The sequence below is a fragment of the Acomys minous genome (assembly GCF_964271855.1).
Source record: "Acomys minous genome assembly, chromosome: 10".
Taxonomy (NCBI): domain Eukaryota; kingdom Metazoa; phylum Chordata; class Mammalia; order Rodentia; family Muridae; genus Acomys; species Acomys minous.
In genome coordinates this window covers 47,104,544-47,126,945 of record NC_140491.1, presented here as the reverse complement: position 1 = coordinate 47,126,945, position 22,402 = coordinate 47,104,544, and the positions used below count along the sequence as shown (strand labels likewise).

At 49.2% G+C, this 22,402-nt stretch overlaps 1 protein-coding gene across 2 annotated transcripts; it reads right to left on the bottom strand.

Moving 5' to 3' along the window:
* Nucleotides 1–11,308: 11,308 nt before the first annotated feature.
* On the bottom strand, nt 11,309–21,375 carry DDX56 (DEAD-box helicase 56). 2 transcript variants are annotated; one of them, XM_084800099.1, is made up of 14 exons: nt 21,238–21,372; nt 20,996–21,157; nt 20,234–20,394; nt 19,919–20,089; nt 19,716–19,806; nt 18,526–18,770; nt 17,621–17,740; nt 16,866–16,979; nt 16,667–16,761; nt 15,558–15,631; nt 15,355–15,444; nt 14,554–14,659; nt 12,545–12,618; nt 11,309–12,248 (listed from the first exon to the last, which is right to left on the bottom strand). In XM_084800099.1, exons 1-14 carry the CDS (start codon nt 21,295–21,297, stop codon nt 12,171–12,173), a joined length of 1,641 nt encoding a protein of 546 aa, XP_084656225.1. In that variant the 5' UTR covers nt 21,298–21,372; the 3' UTR covers nt 11,309–12,170. The 2 variants fall into 2 exon arrangements, with proteins under 2 accessions (XP_084656225.1, XP_084656226.1); XM_084800100.1 differs by lacking the exons at nt 14,554–14,659; nt 15,355–15,444; nt 15,558–15,631 and having other exon boundaries at nt 21,238–21,375.
* Between the last annotated feature and the right edge of the window lie 1,027 nt (nt 21,376–22,402).

The window sequence follows — 22,402 nt, the reverse complement described above, 5'->3', positions numbered from 1 at the left end:
CTTCCCAGGGCACCAGACACATACATGGTGCAGACATACATGCAGGTAAAACACCCACAATCATAAAATAAAATTGTAACAACAATAATAACAATAAAAAAGAAACCTTTTTGCAACAGACAGACACCACTGTAGAAAATCAGAAGGCAGGTGACCGTACAGTGACCAGCCCCAAACGGCCCATCCATAGCACAGTCCCTGCAAACCAGGCTCAGGAAACATTGTGGAACATTCTAAGAAGTCACAGACATGAGGACAAGGCATAGAGGCGTCACTTGACAAAGTTCCAAAGATCTCTGGCTGATCACCGCTTCCCTTAAATATTATGTGTGGTCCAGGTGTCATTTTACCAAATTGTTCTGAAATCTGCTTTTCTTCCAAGACTGTCTTTCTCTCTATTTCTCACTTTGAACGCTAATGAAATTCACACAGGGAAAACTTTTTCCCACAGAGAATGTTGAAGGAAGGCATCTGGCCAAAGGCTTGAGACAATGATAAGAGTTTTTTGGCTCTGACTGTGAGCACCCAAGCAGAAACTGCACGAAAGAAATATTAGTACCTGGATAGATTCTGTTAGCTGTAGAAAAGTGTTTTTAGGCCGGGCTGGTGGCGCACGCCTTTAATCCCAGCACTCGGAAGGCAGAGGCAGGAGGATCACTGTGATTTAGAATCTGCTTTGAGAGCAATAGAAAGTGAGCTTGGAATGTCATGCTTTACAGATGTTTTTATAATAGAGGAACCCTTGGTGATTAGCGTAGGTTTAGAGAGCATACCTATTGGTCTGGGACTGGGAATAAGTCAAGTGTTTTCTTTACTAGAAAACATTTAGCTCAAGCTATGTTGCTATGACCACCTTGTAAACACAATAGCTTTAGCCCCCGGAAATTTATGATTAAACTTTCCTGAGTATTGTTTAAGAAATAGTTATCAGGGCTGGAGAGATGGCTCAGAGGTTAAGAGCACCGTCTGCTCTTTCAAAGGTCCCGAGTTCAATTCCCAGCAACCACATGGTGGCTCACAACCACCTGTAATGAGATCTGGTTCCTTCTTATGGTGGGCAGGCACACATGTGGGCAGAATACTGTACAAATAATAAAGAAATATTTAAAAAATAATTTTTTAAAAAAAGAAATAGTTATCAGATTATACTGTCCATTGCTTGGAAATTGATTGATTTTTTGCTGTATGCCTTATTGTAAGTTAGAACTGTTTTTATTTCCTTGTCAGATTGTTCTCTTGCTTTGTAGATTTTTAAATGTTCTATTGATTGTAAAAGATAAAAAAAAAAATCATGATGTAACCTGTAATTAAAAAAAATTAAACTTCACTTTAAATAAAATACTGGGGTTGGCCCAAGGAGAACAGCAAGCAAGTGAGTGACAGACACAGAAAAGGGTAAAAACAAGCAAGAAGAGACAGAAAAGTAAGAGAGAGAGTAAGTGAGACAGAGACAGACAGTAGCCATGTGAGAAAGACAGAAAAATAAAGTTCCTGTGGGCTTTAAGACCTTCAGTTTTGTAGCACATATGCCTGGATCTCTAGTATTTCTTTTTTTCCCTCCATTCCTCAACCACTGCTCAACATCTGGCTCCTACAGCCAATTGTTCCCAAATGGTTGGCTCCCCTTCACCAGCCACTCACCACCTGCTCAATTCTCCCTACCGCAGGTCCACCAAGACTTGCTCTTCTCGTCTCTTCACTGTTTCCGGAGCTGGTCTGTGGGAGCAGCAGTAAGAGCCAGAGGCTCAGGCTACCTGTTGTGAAATTTTATCTCCTAGAAAAATGTCAGGGAAGCTACACCTGTGGGGTCTCAACAAGACCCGAACAAGGAAAACACCAACAGTCATGATAATGTGGAAGGGGGAATCTCACGGGGCCAAGCCCTAGCAAGAGAACTGTAAGCCAGTAGGGATTGCTAAGAGCAGAAACCCCCTAACTGGCTAACCAATACCAAAGGCCAACCCCGAAATCATACACATACAAGTAACATTAGGCAGACTAAGCAGGTTGTATCTATATATTTAGGAATATATGTTTATATTCCTAAATATATATGTGTATCAATTAAAGAAGAAGAGGCTATGAATTTGAGAGCAAGGGAGGAGATGTATATGGGAGGGGTTGGAGGAAAAAAAGAGAAAAAGGAAATAATGTGATTATATTTTAACTTCAAAAAATTAAAAGCTGGGGCTGGAGAGATGGCTCAGAGGTTAAGAGCATGGGCTGTTGTTTCAAAGGTCCTGAGTTCAATTCCCAGCAACCACATGGTGGCTCACAACCATCTACAATGAGATCTAGTGCCCTCTTTGGCCTGCTAGCACACATACATAAATACTAAATAAATAAATAAATCTTGTTTTAAATAATTAAAAACTGAAGGTGGGAACTTTACAGTGTTATAGGAATGAATAACACAACACTTTTTTGTTTGTTTGTCTGTTTATTTTTGTGACAGAGTCTTCTCTCTAGAGTCCTGCTGTCCTGGGACTCGTTGTATAGAGCAGGCTAGCCTCAAACTCAGAGAGCTCTTCCTGCCTCTACCTCCCAAACGCTTGGATTAAAGGTGTGTGCCATCACACTCAGATAACACAATACTTTGAATGCCAGCGGACTGAATAACAAAGAAGAATGAGTGAGGTGCTTAATGTCTAGCTGCTGAAACTGACTCATAGGTAGGAAACCCAGAAAGACCCATACAGAATAAGGAAACTGAGCCACTGATTTTTAAAACATTCCCCAGAGAAAATCTGAGGACCAGAGGGCTTCACCGGTGAACATTTACCTGAGCATCAACACTGAGCCTTCTGAAACTCATCTTCCAAACTACCAAAGAGGGACAAGCATTTCCTGATTCGTTTGCTGTGATTTGAAGGTGATTTGAGTGAGTTGGCAGCTTGGTAGTTGAGTGAGTTGGTAGTATAAAATGGTGGAACCTTTAAGGGCTGAGACCTAGGAAACTCATGAGTAGTGAGAGAAACAGTGGTCAAAGGAGCCTTTAAGAGATGCTACCCAGAGCCAGGCATGGTGGCGCATGCCTTTAATCCCAGCACTTGAGAAGCAGAGGCAGGCAGATCCCTGTGAGTTCAAGGCCAGCCTGGTCTACAAAGCAAGTCCAAGATAGCCAAGGCTACATAGATAAACCCTGTCTCAAAAATTAAGAGAGAGAGAGAGAGAGAGAGAGAGAGAGAGAGAGAGAGAGAGAGAGAGAGAAAGACAGCGAGCTCTCAGCAGGCCCTGCAGCTTGCCTGGGCAGCACAGTAGAATTGACCTTGGTGATGTGGGGATGGGTGAGCTGACCATGAGAGCAGGAGAGCTGGCCCTGCCCCTTGCTGGCTATGGCATTGGGTGACCAAGCCCAGGTAGTGCTGGAGAGCTGGCCCTTGTAGTGCAGGTGCAGGTGCAGCTACTTCCCAGACCCAGATCCAGGGCTTTAAGTGGGCCCTACCCCAACATCTACCCCATCTATGAACTGCTGGAGTGTGTGAAGGGGCCAGCTCTGCAGATCCAAAGCTTCAGGATCTCCATGACACAGGGCAACAACAGGATAACTGGGAGGAGTCCTGATGAGGATTCAATATTGATGGTGTCGCAGAAGCCAGAGATCTTGAACCACACCAATGACTCATTGCAATGAACATTTGCAAGTTAAGATATGTAGACAGAGGGATATACTGTGGGACACACTGTGGCATGTTTCTTTCTTTTTTTTTTTTTCCTCTTCTTTTCTTTTCTTTTTTTTTTTCTTTTTTTTGGTTTTTTGAGACAGGGTTTCTCTGTGTAGCCTTGGCTGTCCTGCACTCACTTTGTAGACCAGGCTGGCCTCGAACTCACAGTGATCCGCCTACCTCTGCCTCCCGAGTGCTGGGATTAAAGGCGTGCGCCACCACACATGGCTTCTTTTCTTTTCTTTCTTTCTTTTTTTTTTTTCTTTTTGCTTTTTTTTGGGGACAGGGTTTCTCTGTGTAGCATTGGCTGCCCTGGATTCACTTTGTAGACCAGGCTGGCCTCGAACTCACAGCGATCCACCTGCCTCTGCCTCCCTGAGTGCAGGGACTAAAGGCGTGCGCCACCATGCCCAGCTGATGAGATGTTTTCTATGCTTTTGTTGTTGTTGCTCATTTTTAATTTTGAGGGAAGGTTGCAAAGACAAAGAGTGGATAAGAGGGGGTGGGGAGAGGAGAAGGACTGAGGTACATGATGTAAAACTCACAAAGAATCAACAAAAAGTTTTTAAATACACAGGATCAAGGAGCAAGAGCTAAGGCTAAAAAACACTTCGATCAGGTTCTCAACACGTGGGTAGAGACACTGTTTTTGTGGGTGTTAAATGACCTTTTTACAGGGGTCACCTAAGCCATCAGAAATACCGGATATTTACATTACAATTCAGAACAGTAGCAAAATTGCAGTTATGAAGCAGCAACAAAAATAATTTTATGATTGGGGGCCACCATGGCAAGAGGAACTGTACTAAACGGCCTCAGCATTAGGAAGGTTGAGAACCACTGACTTAGGTGAAGCCCATCACAATGATTTCTTGCCCATCAAACACAGACATGAGCCAGGTGGTGGTGGCACATGCCTTTAATCCCAGTACTCAGGAGGCAGAGGCTATAGAGCAAGTTCCAGAAGAGCCAGGGCTACACAGAGAAAGGCTGTCTAGAAAAAAACAGAACAGTAACAAAAACAACAACAACAAAAAGCACAGACAAGAAAAAGAAAACTATGTAATTTGGTTTTCTCCCTTCTTCTTCTTCTTCTTCTTCTTCTTCTTCTTCTTCTTCTTCTTCTTCTTCTTCTTCTTCTTCTTCTTCTTCTTCTTCTTCTTCTTCTTCTTTTTAATCATTGCTTGCTCCTGTGCTAGTTGGATGTGTTCATCATGCTGGGGTGTAGGGCACATATGGAGGTCAGAAGACAACTTTCAGGAGTCAGTTCTCTCGTTCTACAGTGGGTTCTGAGGACTGAACTCAGGTGATCAGGCTTACAATGGCAGGTTTTTTTTTTCCTTCTTCTGAGCCATCCCATTAGATTGATCGTTGGGTTTCATCCAAACGAAAGCATAAAAACTTAAGCCAGATGCAATAATGATACAGAAGTGACATTTTGTTTTGTTTTGTCTTTTTGGTTTGTTGTTGTTTGTGGGGTGGGGAGACAGGGTCTCACCTCGTAGCTGAGGCTGGCCTCGTACTCATGACTCTCTTGCCTCAGCCTCACCAGGAGCTGGGGTTATAGATGCACACCTCCACACCCAGCTGTGAATGCTTTTAATGTTACTGTTGAACACTTAAGAATAGTTAAAACAAAACAAAAACAAACAAACAAAAAAGAATGGTTAAAACAGCTGGGCGGTGGAGGCTCACGTCTTTAATCCCAGCACTTGGGAGGCAGAGGCAGGCAGATCACTGTGAGTTTGAGGCCAGCCCTGTCTACAAAGCGAGTCCAGGACAGCCAAGGCTACACAGAGAAACCCTGTCTTGAAAAACAAAAACAAACAAACAAAAAAAGAATGGTTAAAACATTTTTTGATGTGTATATTTTGCCCCAATTTAAAAGCATAGTAGAGCAGGTAGATGGGACAGTGCTTACTGCCGCACCTCAGTGGCACATGGTGACACTTTTCCACCATTAGAGCCACTTGGCCTGAGAGAATGACAGGCTCCTCCTCCCACTCCTGTCATGGGTCTCCTCCTCTCTAGAGCTGTGACCACTCCTTACTGATGTCCTAGGCGTCCCTGCTCTCCCCTTCCAAAACCCAAAAGCCTGGCTCCACCTGTCTCTTGCTCCTTGCAAGCTCCTTGCAGCCAGATTTGAACTGATGTTCAGTGGGAGATCTCAACTGGTGCCCGGTGCACTGTTGACTTCAGCAGCAGATCCTACCTTCTCCCCAGGAGTTGCTACCAGCCAGATGTGACAACCTAAAATGTCTCCACACCTTGCCAAATGTCCCATGCTACAAAGAGCCTTTGGCTGAGAGTGCCCATTCACCCGCACTTCTTCCACATGATCAGGCTGACTGTATATCTGGGTTCCTTCCAAATCTTGCAATGGTCAGAGCTGTACCACCTTCCTGGGCATTCAGCTAATCAGTCACTGGGCATAGCTTTCTGCTGCTGAGACTGAGGTCCTGCCTCCTAAGAAGGTGCATGTCTCCTCCATAAAGGACCCTATCTTGTTCAAGGGGCCAATCTTCACATTTCCATAAATGTATATGGCTATTTGCTCCAGGAATGAGGCTATAGCTGGATCTATATATGGTGGCCCTGATGTCTGGGTCTTTGTTTCCATCCTCAGGGGACCAGAGCCAGCATAAGCCTCCTGTGCCAGCCCACAGTGAAGACAGGAAGGAGGCAAACCTTCCTCTGAAAGGTGAGGCATCTAAGTACTTCCTTGAAGGCTGCTTGGAGGAGAGAGAAGGCAGTTAGGTCCCCCTGCCTTGACCAGTGACCCCCAGCATCCTATTTCTCAGTTACAGGTTCTAGCAGAGGATCTCAACCTGAGCGGGATCAAGAACACTGAACACGAGCCAGGTGTGGTTGCACACACCTTTAATCCAAGCCCTCAGGAGGCAGAAGCAGGTGGACTGCTATGAGTTCAAGGCCAGCCTGGTCTACAAAGTGAGTCCAGGACAGAGGAGAAGAAGAAGAAAGAAGAAGAGGAAAGGAAGAAAGAAAGAAAGGAAGGAAGGAAGGAAGAAAGAAAGAAAGAAGACAGAACACACTGGCCACAGAACAGGGGAGGGTAGACCCAGACTGTGGAACAGGGCATGGAGACCACGTGTCCTGTGTCCAGCCTGAGCTGGGATGAGGGATGAGCTCAGGGCGACTGGCCTTTCCCGCTTAGTCACTGTGAAGCATGCAATCCCTGAAGCAGCCCTGAAAGCTGGTTGGTAGCCTTCATCCACGGACTCCAGACTTTTCTAGTCATCTGTAACACTGCACTGCATTTTCTAACCTTAAACCAACCACTTGCACGGTGGACCGTCAGGATACCAAGGAGCATGAGAGCAGCCTGCAAGCAAGACCTCTCAGATGGGCAGCCTCTGCCTACAGAGCTGGTGTTTAAGGGTATACGGGTGTCCACATCTGTTAGCCAGTCTGGTCAAACATGGGGTCTCTGGCACCTCTCGGCCCTTGAGAGGAGTGCAGTTGGCACCTCCCATCTAAGCTCTCTGAGTTATGGAGATGACGTGAGAGCTCCTGGGTCAAGCCTGCTGTGCTGGGTGCAGAGTCCAGCCCTGTCAACTAACTTCTTTCTGTGGCTTCTGGCCCATCTAACTGGGCATTTTCTTTAAGATCCTTGAGTAGGCGAAGGGTACGAATAGAGAGGTTGCTGTTATGAGTATAGCAGGCAGGAAGGAGCACACACAAACAACCTGGCGTGGTCCTGCCTCCAGGGCACGCCCACAGCAGGGTGGGGTGAGTCACTAGAAACTGGGTTTCAGGAGTTGAGACAATCATCAGAAGCACAAACTGACTCCAGAACTGCATCCTGGAGGAAGCCATGCCGGGTGGGAGAGGGTTAATGCCCTAGACCTGCCAAATAGAACATAAGCAGAGGGCACAGCTAAATTTGAATTTCAAAGAAAACAATGCCCCCCTCCTTTTTTTCTTTTCTTCCCGTGTGTGTGTGTGTGTGTGTGTGTGTGTGTGTGTGTGTGTGTGTGTGTGTGTGTGTATGTGTGCGCGCGCTGCTGGGAGTCAAGCAAGAGCAAGTGCTCATCAACTGAATCCTCAGCCCCAAATAATTTTTTTTCAACACAATTACATTCCAAATACTGGATGGGACATGGTTTTCTATTAACATTCTTCACCTTCCTGAAATTTCAAAGTAGATGAACTTCTGTACTGGCCCCTGGCTGAAAGAGCAGCCTCACAGCAGGTCTGAACCTTCAGACTAGAGACATTGACAGAAACCTGCCTTATCCCTTAGTCAGATGATGGGCCTGCATATCCACCTGCAAGACAGATGAGTGGTAAAGCTCAGACTGTGGTCTAGGCAGCAGAGGGTTGGCCTCACTTTGGAACACAGAATCCCAAGCCTGCCCTAGATCTGCAGAACAAGCATGCGCCTAGTGTCCCTGGAAACAGAGCCTGTCATCTTTGTGGCATGCTAGGCGAGCACTGTGGAGCCTTAGCCCAGCCTCAAGCCCCTGTATGTTATAAAGGTCTCTTTGTGACCTGGTGTGCATGGGAGTTGGAGGTGGGGCCACTGTATAAACACTTGAGAAGCATCAGCTGTCAGCACAGAATGGGGCCACAGTAAGGGTGCTAGGTGACTAGCTGCACCAGCACTTCACCTTTGTGCTGCATTAGCCTTCAAAGGAGCCCTCCAGATAGCATGACATCACCACTTACAGGGTATTCAAAAAATGCAGTGTCGCCGGGCGTGGTGGCGCACGCCTTTAATCCCAGCACTCGGGAGGCAGAGGCAGGCGGATCGCTGTGAGTTCGAGGCCAGCCTGGTCTACAAAGTGAGTGCAGGACAGCCAAGGCTACACAGAGAAACCCTGTCTCAAAAACCAAAAAAAAAAAAAAAAAAAAAAAAAGCAGTGTCTTTCCTTATGAGGCCATATGGCCAGTAATGATCTGGCCCAGCCACTATGATCTTGGCATGCAGGCCACGTGAAGGGTGCTGCTCCATCATCACAGATTCTCTTGATGTGCCTTGCTCTGTAACTGTTAGAGGCATAGAGACCTGTTACATTCACTGGCAATCCCGGCAGTTTGCTGATACATGTGTGGGCAGTCAGGTGGGTGAGCTAGAAAGGCTGGACCCACCCAGTTCCAGAGGCATCTCAAGAGGAATGAGAGCCAGGCATGGTGGCGCACGCCGTTAATCCCAGCACTTGGGAGGCATAGGCAGGCTGATCGCTGTGAGTTTGAGGCCAGCCTGGTCTACAAAGAGAGTCCAGGACAGCCAAGGCTACACAGAGAAAACCCTGTCTCAAAAAATCAAAAAAGGAGGAGGAGGAGGAGGAAAAAAATAAGAAGAAAAAGGAGTGTGCGTGCCCTCTCTACTTGGCCCTCTTCAGTGAACCAACTTTCTCCTTCCTTTAATGTTGTTTAAAAGAGAGGAGGGGGGGTTGAGGGAAGGAGGGAGAGAGGATGAAAGTGGAAGGCTGCCATAAATGGAAAGGGAACCCTTTGCAGCCCCTCCTGTAAGATAGGCATCTCATAGTAATTATCTTCCAGGAAAAGGAGGGTGCCATGAGCTGAGGCATCTGTCTCCCTGCTCAAGCTCCCTTATCGCTATTGGCTCCCAGGAACATCAACTGTAAAGGCCAAAGTCCCGCAATGAGTTCCTCAAAAGCTGAATCATTAATCCTTGGCAGGTGCAGGCAGGGAATTAGTGTGCAACATGGACCCGTCCATGCTCTGGGTCCAGAGGTTTCTGGACACACCCTGTCTTCCACTATCAATGGCGGTCTGACTATCTGGTCGGGTGGTGTTCTCTTAAAAACCCAGCAGTCCTTTCACTTTTAAACAGGAGGCCTTCAGATTCCCAAGGTCAACCAGGTAAGTTTTTAACCTGCCACATATCTTGGTGACAACCACATTGGTCTTTTTACCTTCAAATGTACTGGGGAATTTACATGTATATGTCATCTACCAAGACTGCTGTTTCTTCTTGCCCTTCCTTCCTCAGCAGTCTCTCCAAACAAATGTGGCCCTGCTCAAACCTTCAGCATCATGGCTTCCCCTGCCATGTCGATTTCCCAATTTGTGTACTGCTCAAATGTCCACCCTAGTATGTAAGCTCCTATAGGCAAAAAACAGATGGTATAAACCCTAACCTGTTAAGTCAATTGTGGCTTAGGGGTCCAATCCTTAGTTCCCACAAAGTTAGTTCTAACATGCAGACTGCCTTGTTCCTGACTCTAGGCAAGATCATGGCTAAGACACAGCAAGTCACCAGGTATAAGCAAAAATGTCAAGACTAGAGGCTGCCTGGATTTTTCTACTGCTTGGTGACACCTCAAGCTTCCGGCAAACCCCACCCCATTCTTTCTAGGCTCACAAGGCCAGTGCCTCCCAGTCCTGGGTAGCCCACTTGAGTCTATTGCAAGTATACCTAGCCACAGGCTCATCCCGTTCATGTTTAGATATGCTCTTCTAAGGTTAAGGACAGATGTCATTCCCAGGCGGAGCATAAAAGATAACCCTGCCAACCAAAGCAAATGAATTGTTGCACATGGCCACAAGGCCATTTGGGCATAGAATGAATATGCTGGACAGTTTTATGTCAAAAAGACACAAACTAAGCCAGGTGTGGTAGTGCACGCCTGTACTCCCAGCACTCAAGGAGGCAAAGGCAGGCGGATCACCTGGTCTATAAAGGGAGTCTAGGACAGCCAGGGTTGTTACACAGAGAAACCCTGTCACTACAAAAACAAAAGACACAAGCTAAAGTCACCTAAGAGGAGGAAGCCTCAGTTAAGATGTCTCCATAAAATCAGGCTGTGGGAATGACAACAGCCATTTTCTTAGTGATAGATGTGGGAGGACCCAGGGCAAGCTAGTAAGCAGCACCCTTCCATGGCCTCTGCATCAGCTCCTCCTGCTTTTTGAGGATGAACTGTTAGCAAAATTAACTCTTTCCTCCCCAAATTGCTTAGGTCATTGTGTTTCCTTACAGCAATAGTAAGTCACCTGTGGCAGTCAGGAAAGATGGTTCCTGGGTCATGAGACTGGGTGAGCTGGCCCTGCCCCTCACTAGCTGTGCCACTCAGAAAAGTGGGCTGCACATTGCCTGGGCAACACAGTGGTGGTTTGCCCTGATGGTGAAGGGCATGAGTTAGCCAGCCCCAAGGACTTGAGAACATGAGGGCTGTCCCAGTCCCTTGCTGGCTCTGGACATACAGGTACTAGTTAGCCAGGCCCAAGGGCATGAGATCAGGTAAGTCGACCCTGTCTCCTGCACGACTGTGGTGTTGGGTGGCCTGACGGAGCAGGGCTGGAGAGCTTGTCCTGTTGGTGCAGATAAGGGAGAGCTGGCAGGGTAGCCAGTTCAGCTACTACCCAGGCCCACAGAGATCAAGGCTTTGAGTTGGCCTACCCCAAAATGTACATCATCTGTGAACTGTTGGGTCATGTGAAAGGACCAGTTCTGCTGACCCAAAGCTGTAGGACCTCTACGACACAAAGCAACAATAGGACAACCTGGAGGAGCTCTGGCGAGGATCCAGGATTGGGGATGTCACAGGAGCCAGACCAATGACACTGCAATGAACGTTCATGCACAAGATGTGTGGACAGAGATGTGTAGTGTGGGACACACTACAGATTCCATGACAAAATGGTTTCTAGGCTTTGTTCTGTTTAGGTGTTTATTTTGGGGTGTGTTGCAAGGGTGGATGGTGGATCCAAGGAAAAAGGGAAACGAGTTGGACTGAGGTGATTGATGTGAAACTCACAAAGAATTAATAAAAAGTTTAAAAACAAAACAAACAAACAAACAACAACAACAAACCCCAAAAACTGTAAGAGAATGAGCTCCACATACTCTCCCTATTTAGACTCAGAAAAAACAGGGACCATTTTCTTGACAGCCTAAGTCATTTCATCCCCATCAAAGTGTAGGGCCTGTTGCAGCTAGCAGAGGAATGCAACAGACCATCCAAGAACTCGTGTCACCTTCCTGGGATGGGATGGGGCCACAAGAACGCAAATTACTGCAGTGGACAATCCAGACAGCGAGTCCCGTGCTGCTGGCCAGGCTAGACTCCAAACCCTAGTCCCACCTGCTGTGACCTCATCTTTACTGGGTTGCTTTAATTTTGGATTTACTTTGGGAGGGGGCCACAAATGCCATGGCATGTATGTGGAGGCCAGAGAACGTGTGGGAGTCAGTTCTCTCTTCTACCATGTGGGTCCCAAGGACTGAATGCCGCAACAAAGCAAGAAATCCCACCTTTGAAAGTCTGTCAACTCTGGAGATTTGGGGAAGCAGCTTCTTCCCACATGCCAGAGGCCCATGGCCAAGGGCAGCTGGAATCTTTATTCTGTTACGCTGCAAGATGGCAGACCAGCAGCACCAAGGAGATAGTGCCCAAGGCTGCTTCCTCAGGTTACAGTCTGTGCAGACAGTGAACACACACACACACACAGGATGGGAAGTCCACTCCATCCAGGCCGTGATGCCCAGCTCAGTGTCCTCAGATTCAGGCCACCTCAGGAAGGCGTTGCTGTGGGTTTAGCTTTCTTTCCCCTGCGCTTGAAGTCACGCAGTGGGTTCTGGGTCTTCACCTTCTACAGGGGCAGAGTGACCAGTTAGTTGGGGGAATCAGGCAGATGGTCCAAACAGACAGAGTAAGCAGTGCTGGGACCTGACAAATCCCTGTGCCACAAGGCACACATTGCTAGCTGCTGCAGACAATGTGAGGGAGGCCAGCTGAGGGCAGAAACAGGGCCTTCGGGCAGCTGTGGACACACCACACCCGTATTCCTGGGAGGCCTATCTGTCCCTCAGGCAAGGGAGCTGCTGAAGACGAAGAGCAAGGTGGAATGGAGCCCTGCCATGGTCCCAAGATCCTCAGAAGACATACCTTAACCTTCCTAGAGGAGGGCAGCTTTCTCCGTTTCTTTCGAGTACGCACAAGGCCACGAAGAGCAGCAGGAACTGGAAGAGATGTTGGGTGTCAGGAGGAGCCTCAGCCCTGCTTCTAAGTTCCAGCTACAGTGTACTCTACTCAGGGAAACCTGGCCTCCAGTGTTGTCCCAGTGCCTTCTCAGCGCTACTGCACACCTGCAGCAGACTCTAAGCCTGCCCAAGAAATGGTTCCAGCTCAGCAGTGGTAGTGCATACCTTCTTTTTCTTTTTCTCTTTTTTTTTTGAGACAGGGTTTCTCTGTGTAGCCTTGGTTGGTCTGCACTCTCTTTGTAGACTAGGCTGGCTTTGAACTCACAGAGATCTGCCTACCTCTGCCTCCCAGTGCTGAGATTAAAGGCATGAGCCACCACGCCCAGCAGTGGTGCACACCTTTAATCCCAGCATTCGGGAGGCAGAAGGATCTGAGTTCAAGGTTAATCTGGTCCTCAGATTAAGTTCCAGGACAACTAAGATACAGAAAACCCTGACCCAAAAACCATCAGAAAGAAAGAGAGGGAAACAGGAAGGAAGGAAGGAAGGAAGGAAGGAAGGAAGGAAGGAAGGGTGGGTCTCTAAAAAACAAACAAAAGACTAAAGTTAGCTCCCTATACTCCCACTGTCTAAATCATGTCTGTAGTGATTACATTTACTGCAAAGAACACATAACAAAAGAGAGAAGCTATGGTATATGCAGTGGTAGAGTGTGTACGTGGCATGCAGACAGGAAGGGAAATGCATTTAAAAAGAGAGAGGTCAATGGGTTCCCTTTTGTATAGCTTCTGAACTGCAGATTCCTTAGCCCTGTTACTGCCCTAACCTTCCCTCTGTATTGCACTCAAACCTCATGCGAGCATGGGCCTGGCCTCACAGCACCCACCTCAACTCCACCAGGCTAGGCCACGTCTAACACTTCACATCTTCTCCTGGCTCCCACAAACTTCCTGGCCACACTCTTAGCAGTAAGTGCCTTTAGGCCTAAGGGACCCTCCTAGAGTTTCAGACAGTGACCAAGGATGAGGTCTCCCCGGCTCCCTGTCCCTTAGGAACCCCCTCCAGCACTATTGTGCTCCCACCTTTCCTCGGCCCTTTCACATCACTACACCTTTTCTGCCCTGATATGTCCCTCCTATACCTTCTGTCACCTTTTTCCCCCTTCAAGACAAGGTCTCTCTGTACCCCTGGCTGTATAGACAAGACTGGCCTTACACTAACAGGGATCTGCCTGCTTCTGCCTCCTAGGTGCTGGGATTAAAGGTGTGTGCCATCACTGCCCGGCCCTTCCTGTCACTCTAAGCAGCAACATCACATCAGCAAAGTCACTCCAATCCAGACAGCAAGATCAGGATGGTGGGGGGCCTGGCTAACTGCCCAGCGCCCTTCTCATGGACTCTTCTCCTTTATTCTTATTGTAAGCATGGAAAGCATGAGTACTCGGCACCAAGAACAGCCCACAGTGGACATGCAGAGAGGACGACGTGTCACCCAGAGCCTTCATGAGGTGAGAGGGGCTGCTGAATGACTACCCTCCTCCCTCTGCCCTGTGCGTCCCTCACCAGCTCCTGCCTACAAACACGGATGCCTCAGTGGGTGCCTACCAGTCTACAGCACTCTGCTGCACACGGTCCTGAGCCCAGGAGTCTCCCTCCAATGTGCTCGGCCTCTTGAGAACACAGGACACCCTGACTGGCTCACTCTCCCTCCCAGCCAAATCCTGGAATGTGCTGCATAGCCTCGGCCTCCTCATCTGCACAACACAGCAGAGCTACCAAGAGATGGATGGGTGAACAAGTCCACATGAGCCGGTGCACAGCGGCACAGCTGCTCATGTTCACACATGCTGTACCGCCCGGGTCTCTAGGTCCTCTCACACACAAGCTTTCCCAGCACCCAGCTCAGGGGCTGGCGGAAGATGGCCAGGAGCGCAAGGCCATTTCCTCCAGTCTCCTGACCCTCAGCAACACTCACCCAAGTAGTCAGGGACATTGCCCAGATGAGGCTTTACCACTGCTGGGTGCAAGGGCAGGTCATGGCGTAGCAGCTGGAGGTCCCTGGGGTTGTCTTCAAAATACGTCTGACAGGCAGAGAGGGAACAAAGTTTAAGATGCACTAACTGTCACCATGAAGTTTGCCTACCACTTTGTTTGTCACCCTCGAGAGCCACAGCCTAGCACCAACCAGGACAGGCTTCTGATGGCTTGCACTGCTGACCTCTGCTGGCCAAGCGTGCCAATGCATGCTGCAGCAGAACCGAATATTGCCACCTTCTAGAAACGTGTCATCTGTGGAGGCTTTGGAATGTAGTCCCTTCTCATATGCCAGAGTCATCTTACACCACCAACACACTTTCTCATGTCTGATTATTTATTTATTTATTTTCACACTCTGTAGACCAGGCTGGCCTCGAACTCATGGAGATCCACCTTCCTCTGCTTCTTGAGTGCTGGGATTAAAGGCGCGCGCCACCACGCCTGGCTTCCCATGTCTAACATCCAGGTATGGCCTGTACTTTCTAAGGCTCCTGGTATGATCCCTCAAGGCTACAGGGCTTCCATCTTTGGCTTCCAAAAAGGATGTAATGTGCACACGCACACGCACACACATTCACTTGTGACTAATGCCAAGAACCCACCGACCTCCCAGCAGGGCAGCTGTCTTTCAGCTGGTTCCCTGTCTCTCCCTGCCAAAGGCCAGCAAACTGCCCAGCTGTTTCTCACCACTCAGAGCTTAGCCAGTCTCCCAAACTGTCAGCTCCAAGCTTGCCCTCACCTTGAGCTTCTCTGAGTGTAGAAGTTCCTCCTTGATCTCCTTCAACCTCGCCTCTCGAATGGCCTGTTTAGTCACTGAGCGCATGGCATCCTGTGGTGGACCAGGGATCAGGCAGCCTTACTCCTGAGTGCTCGGCAGTCGGGTGCAATCCCTGGGTCCCGGCTCGTCCTCAACCACCCCCCTCTCGCCCTTGTCACGCTTACCCTGCAGCGATAGCGGAAGCTTTCGATCTCCCCCATCTGGAACTGGTAGGGAAGCAGGATGGGGGCCTCGCCCTCTGGAGAGAAGGCACAGTGAGGACTGAGGGCAGGGCTCATGGCAGGCCTTCCTGGCAGCCTCCTTCCTGCTCTGAAACGAGGCTACAGCAGTACTACAGTTGGGCTAAGAGCAGCTCCCCTGGCGCTTTGGCTAGGGTGTGTGTTTGAGCCCTCTGTGCCATTGTGTCCTCAGTCCCCCACCCCCCCCCAACTCAATTCAAGGCTGCTGTGGCCACAAGCCACCCTCCTGGTGATGGTTGCTGCCTGAAGACAAGGCACACTTCACCTACGGCATCCGAATCAGAACAGGGCAGAGGATCCAGCCAGTCCCCGGCCACGAGGCGCTCAGTGAGCACACCACTGGAGACCACCCCAGTCACCGTGTGTGAAAGGACACGGTTCGTGCCACACAGGGAAAGCTGACGATGGACGGCGGTGGAGGGAGTCTGTCGACACGATGGCCCTTTTGGCATTTTACACAGGGCCCCACTATGTAGCCCAGGGTAGCCTCCAACCAGCTCCGTAGCCTGGGCTGACACAGACCTCTCAATCAGCTGCCGCTGGCTCCCCAGTGCTGCGCCTACAGTACCTGATACCACACTTGGTGTTGGTATAAGGTTTCTTCCCTCTCGTCTCGGACTTAGAAAGAGGTTTCATTATTTTACTTTTTATATGCAAATGTTTTATCTTTATGCACATTATGTGCATTGCCTGCATGCCTGGTGCCCGCAGACGCCAAAAAATGGTGCTGGAGTTACGGATGGCTATGAACTGCCAAACGGGTGCTGGGAACTAAACCTGGGTCCTCTAAAAGAGCAGCAAGTGCTCTTAACCATGGATCCATCTCTCGAGCCGCATTCTTTGGTTTAAAAGTAACAACCAAAAAATAGCCTCTTGCTATGTACCCCAGGCTAGCCTCAAACTGTCAATCATCCTCCCTCAGTCTCCTGTGTTCTGCGATGACAGGCGCGCACAACTATTCTGGATACTGGGGTTGCAAGGTGCAATGGGAGAAGCCGGCTTCTAGACCCAGGGTCACGGAGCAGGGCTCTTACCTCCACTGAGAAGCTCCTCAATCTTTCCCAGGGAGGACTGCTCTGTGGGCAGCACAAAGGTCAGAACTATGCCTGGGTTGTCAGCTCGAGCGGTCCTGCAGGGGAGAGCAGCAAGCATGCAGCACTAGCCCATGGCTCTGTCCAGATCACTTCAGCCCCCTCAGCACACGCCAGCTCACCACACTCCCCTTCCACTGACCTGCCAGCTCGATGGACATAGGCTTCTGGAGTGGGAGGAAGATCAAAGTTGAGCACAGCAGACACGTGGTGGAAATCTATGCCCCGAGCCACACCTGACTCCGGATCAGAGGCCCTGAGAAAACAACCCTGAATCAGCCAGTAGGAATATTCCAGGAGCCAGCGAGGAGGGGGGGGGGGGAGAGAGATTGAGGGGTGGCATGGAGTTCTGACATCTGGCCAAACCCTTGCCCTGACCTCAGTTCTGGGAACCAGCAGAACACCCTAACCTACAAGAGTTCTGAGACCCAGCCAGGCATGGTGGTGTACGCCTTTAATCCCAGCACTCAGGAGGCAGGCAGATTCCTGTGAGTTCGAGGCCAGCCTGATCTACATAGCGAGTCTAGGACAGCCAAAGCTACACAGAGAAACCCTGTCTCGAAAAACCAACCCCCCCCCCCAAAAAAAAGACTCTTCAAGCAGGCTAGAGAGTGTCCCTTTCCCCTCAAAGCACATTCTCTGTGCAGCATAGCCACATGCCCAGGGCTGCCTAGACCATGTCTGCTATAAGTCACCTCACCCATGCCCAGCCTGACACTCTGTGCTGCACACACAGGAATCACCTTTTACCATCCTCTCTGCTTCTCCAAGTCTGTCCGGGAAACTGAGCAAGGGCCCAAAGGCGGCCCAGTGTAACCATCAAGAACGTCTGGCAACCTGCTCTGCATACTCAGCTTCAGTCTGACATGTGCTGAGAAAAGAGAAATGTGGACTCACTTGTCTCCTTTGGGCCCTCGGCCTCGCCGTTTGCCTTTGACTGGGGGTCCCAAGATTTCAGCATCTGTCGCTATGACACAATCATAGAAGCCTTGGTTGAACTGAGAGATGATGTGGCACCTGCAATCCGAGAGGAACGGTTGGCCCGGTGAGCACAAGCGCTCTCCCCAGTCCTAGCACCGTCCTCCCCTACTTGTCCCCTTTAATCTCTTTTATCATCTTCAGGCTCCTGCCTCAGTTTCCTCAGTTGAAAATGGAGCTGGAGGGGCTGGAGAGATGGCTCAGAGGTTAAGAGCACTGGCTGCTCTTCCAAAGGTCCTGAGTTCAATTCCCAGCAACCACATGGTGGCTCACAGCCATCTATAATGAGATCTGGTGCCCCTGCACACATGCAGGCAGAACACAATAACACATAAATCTTTAAAATAAATTTAAAAAGGAACAGGAGCATGGAGCTAAGTGCACAACTCAGTGGCTAAGTGCTTGTCTAGCATAGGCAAGGCAAGGCAAGGTTCAATCCCTAGCATAGCAAGGAGGCAGGGAAGGAGAGAAGAAAAAAGGCCAGGCTGTGCGAGGTGGCCCACAGCTTTAAACCCAGCACCTGAAAAGCGGAGGCAGGAGGACGGCCTCAGTTCACGGCCAGCCTAGACTACAAATGCAGCACAAAACCCCATGTCTTTATCACAAGACATAGACCATGGGGCTGGAAAGAGGTTCAGTGAGTAAGAGCACTGGCTGCTCTTCCAGAGGACCCAGGTTCAACTCCCTGCACCGACATGGCAGCTCACGACTGTCTGTGACTTCTGTTCCAGGGGATCCAACACCCTCATATAGACATAAATGCAGGTAAAGCACCAACGAACATTAAAAAAAAAAAAAGACATAGACCGTAACCCGGAACAAACCTGGAGCGCAGCGGGAGTTCTCCATTTAGCACACAGGAGGGAATGCTGAACTGTTCCAGGAAAAGACGCAGCCGGTAACCCCTCTCTAGAGTGTTGACAAAGAGCAAGGCTTTACCCCGAATCAGTGACAGCTTGAGCAGGGCATACAGCAGCAAGAATTTGTCTTCTTCAGTCTCACAGACCACCTGAAATTGCTGTAGCTGGTCTGGCCCTGGCAGCTGGGACTCATGTAACTTAAGGGTAACCTAGGAAGAGGACAGACCTGTGATCAGGAAAGACAGAGAAGAGGTTCTACGGCCACTGCCTCACCGACCAAAGCACCTGCCTTCATTCAGGGCAAGATGTGCCTTAACCAAGAAGAGACTTGATACCCAATGAGCATATCCAGGGGGAGGAGGTCCCCCTCAATCACAGTCATAGGGGAGGGGAGTAGGGGGAAAGTGGGAGGGAGGAAGGAATGGGATACATGGGATGGGATAACAATTTAGATGTAATATAAATAAATTAATAAAAAAAATATATATTTTTTTTAAAAAAGATGTGCCAGGCTGGAGAGATGGCTCAGTGGTTAAGAGCACTGTCTGCTCTTCCAGAGGTCCTGAGTTCAATTCCCAGCAACCACATGGTGGCTCACAACTGTCTATGCTGGAATCTGATGTCCTCTTCTGGTCTGAAGGTATACATGTAGACAGAGCATTCATACATAAAATAAATAAATAAAATCTTTAAAAATAAAAAATAAAAAAGATGTGCCTTTAAGGATTTCTGGTGTGTAAGCCATCACCCTACATCCCGCAAGACTGTAAACTAAGAACTCAAAATCTCCTACCTATTATGGTATATGGAAACACAAGCAATGCCTATAACATCAGTGTATGCCTCAAAAACAAACACAGGCGACAAGATACAGTACAGAAGGTCTGCACAATGGTTCTGAAGTGAACTCTGGTCTTAGAATTTGGCTCCCCTCAAAGACACAGAGACCCCAGGTAAACCTAGGCAAAGCATAGTTTGGACTAGGGACACCTAGAAATCTATAATGATTTTAGGTGACTTCCTTTTAGTGACTAAGAGCAAGGGACAACATAGCCAACCACAGTCCTACGCCAACTGCCAAGTTTCCTCTGAGAAGGAACGACAAGTCTGGGTGTCCCCGGCCCCAGTTCCAGATGCTCACCACCAACCCTTACCGGGTTATGTAGTACGAGCTCCTTCAGAGCTTGTACATCTTCGTTGAAAGTGGCTGACATGAGAAAGGCCTGGTAAATCCGAGGCAAGTGACTGAAAGAAAAAACAGAGCCTGATCAGGCTCCAGCTCCACCCGTCCCACTCCAGTCCCGGAGTCTAGACTCCCAGAGGGTCCCACTAGGAACCACTTCCATTTCTCCCTTACCAGAGAAGACTCTTGAGTTCATCCTCAAAGCCAAAGGAAAAAAGAAGGTCAGCTTCATCTACCACCAGCAGCTCCAGGGACTCACGGAGTTTTAAGCTGTCCTGCTGCAGGTGGCTTAATATTCGGGATGGCGTCCCCACCACCACATCCGGCTTCTCCATCAACATAGCTCTATAGGTGGCAAAGGTATGGGCAGCGAGAATTGAGCAGCCAGAACCTCTCTCTGGCAGACCTGCCCTGTGTTGCTACTCACAAAAACCAAGGCCACATTTTTGCACCGCTTGGATCCTTTAGAGCCCTGCGGCTTCCACTTACCTCTGAGAAGCTGAGTCTTCAGCAGCCGAGACATTAGCCACTCGTATATCCCGAGAGCAGTAGGCAGCCAGCTGCTGGATCATGGACTGGGCCTGCCGAGCCAGCTCCTTGGTAGGAACAAGGACAAGGCCTCTCACAGCTTGTTCCAGTACAGGACCTGTCTGTAAGAACATGAATTAAAGACCGTTAAAAGGACTCAAGGCGCATACCTTTAATCCCAGCACTCTGGGAGGCAGAGGCAGGTGGATCTCTGTGAGTTCTAGGCCACGAAGTGAGTGCAGGACAGCCAAGGCTACACAGAGAAACCCTGTCTCTCCCCCTCCTGCCCCCCAAAAAAGTATTGATGCTCTTTTTCCACCTCTTCCAAACAGTGAGGACTGTGCACTGCAACACAGTCACCTAGCTGTGTTCTGATAAACTCTTAACTCTGCCCACCTCAGAACACTGCCTGGAGAGCTTTCCCTGATACTAAAATTTTAAATGACTTGCTATGTGTCTGAAATTACTTAACACATACTAGGTATGGAGCTGATGTGCCCTTTCTAGATTTAAAAAAAAAAGGGGTGGGGTGGGGTTTCCTTGGTGGTAGGAGCAGCAAGGTCTGGGTTGAGAGGCAAGTAACTAACCCAAACTCCAGCTCGGAGCTTATGCCGCTAATGGACCAGGTTCCCCATGGCCCACCTAACTCAGTTAAAAGACCAACCTTTGCATAAATGGGCACTTCCCTCCTCGGACTTTTGGGACATCCTTCCTCATACCCACCGATTTCTTGTGGAGAAGCAACTGCAGCATCGGAATAGCATACGCTGCCGTCTTTCCGGAGCCTGTGCGGGCGCGAGCCAGGAGATCCTTCCCCTCCAGCGCCAGAGGGATGGCTTTTTCCTGGATCAGCGTAGGTCGCGACCAGCCCAAGTCGGCGACAGCCTAAGGAGGAAGGGGACGCGGCTCAAGAGGCGCGGAATGCAGCGGCAGGCCAAGTCCCAGCTCCACAGCTCTCCCCATACCTGCAGGAGCCGGGGATCCAGCCCCATGTGTTCAAAACCCAGCGCTTCTTGGTCCTCCATGGCGTGCCTCCGCGCTGACACTGAGCACGCGGGACACAACAACCACCAATCAGCTCCCGAGGATACGTCACTTCCCGGAAGTTCTTCGGTGTGGGCTTCCGGCTTTGCTACAAATTTGTGCTGTTGCGTTTCGTTCCGGGGCGTCCGCAAAGGCTCTCCTTATCGTCCTTCAAGTCTTGGGTGCCTCCCGGACGCCTCAGTCTTCCCTGACCCACAGGGTGGCGTGAGCAGGCTTTGCCTGCTAGGTTATGGTTAGGATCCGACCGCGTTCTGGCTGAAAGGAAGCAGCAAGGCCCATTTGGATGCCACCGAGAAACTGTAGGGCTGCCGCCACTACACCTGCGCAGAGGAACGGTTCTGTGGGTAGTCTGAGGCTAATCTCACTGGGTTTAAATTACTGCACAGAGGGCTAACCTATAAGATAAATGTTATATCAGACCTCCAGCTGCTGTGAAGACTCAGATCCTGCCACACGCCCTGCAATCGTTCATAGTTCGCAGAAGAACCAAGTTGAACCAACCCCTTCTTTGGGACCTGACTTTCCAAAAACAAAACAAAAAAAAAAAAAACCAAAAAATTAGATGGTGTTACCCCATACTAAGGAGGCCCATGGAACCTTTTGTTTGTTTGGTTTGTTTGATTTTTGTTTTTCTGTTTTTGTTTGTTTGTTTGTTTGTTTTGAGAGAGGGATTCAGTATGTAATAGCTGGACCAGAGCTAGGTAGGTACTGGCTCTGAACGCAGATATTCTGCCTGAGTTAACTTGGGAGTGCTGGGATTAAAGGCGTGTGCCACCACGACCAACTTAACTTTTGTTTTTCGTGACAGGGTTTCTCTGTGTCTCCTTGGCTGTCCTGGACTCACTTTGTAGACCAGGCTGGTCTCGAACTCACAGCGATCCACCTGCCCCTGCCACCCAAGAACTGGGATTAAAGGCGTGCGCCACCACAGCCCGGCTCCAACTTAACTTCTTAAACACCATCTAAGGCCGGAAATAAAATATGCCTTTTTATCTAGTAAGGTGATGTCATCTGACCTCCGGCCCATTTCTTCTGGGCACCCTCCCACCCACCCCCATCCCGGCCCCCACCACTTTTATTACAAGA

Coding starts and splice junctions, on each gene's coding strand:
- DDX56 (XM_084800099.1), bottom strand. CDS start 21,297: ATGGAGGACCAAGAAGCGCTGGGTTTTGAACACATGGGGCTGGATCCC. Junction 21,158..21,237: donor TGGATCCCCGGCTCCTGCAG/GTATGGGGAGAG, acceptor CTTCCTCCTTAG/GCTGTCGCCGACTTGGGCTG. Junction 15,445..15,557: donor GCTTCCGCTATCGCTGCAGG/GTAAGCGTGACA, acceptor GGTCCACCACAG/GATGCCATGCGCTCAGTGAC.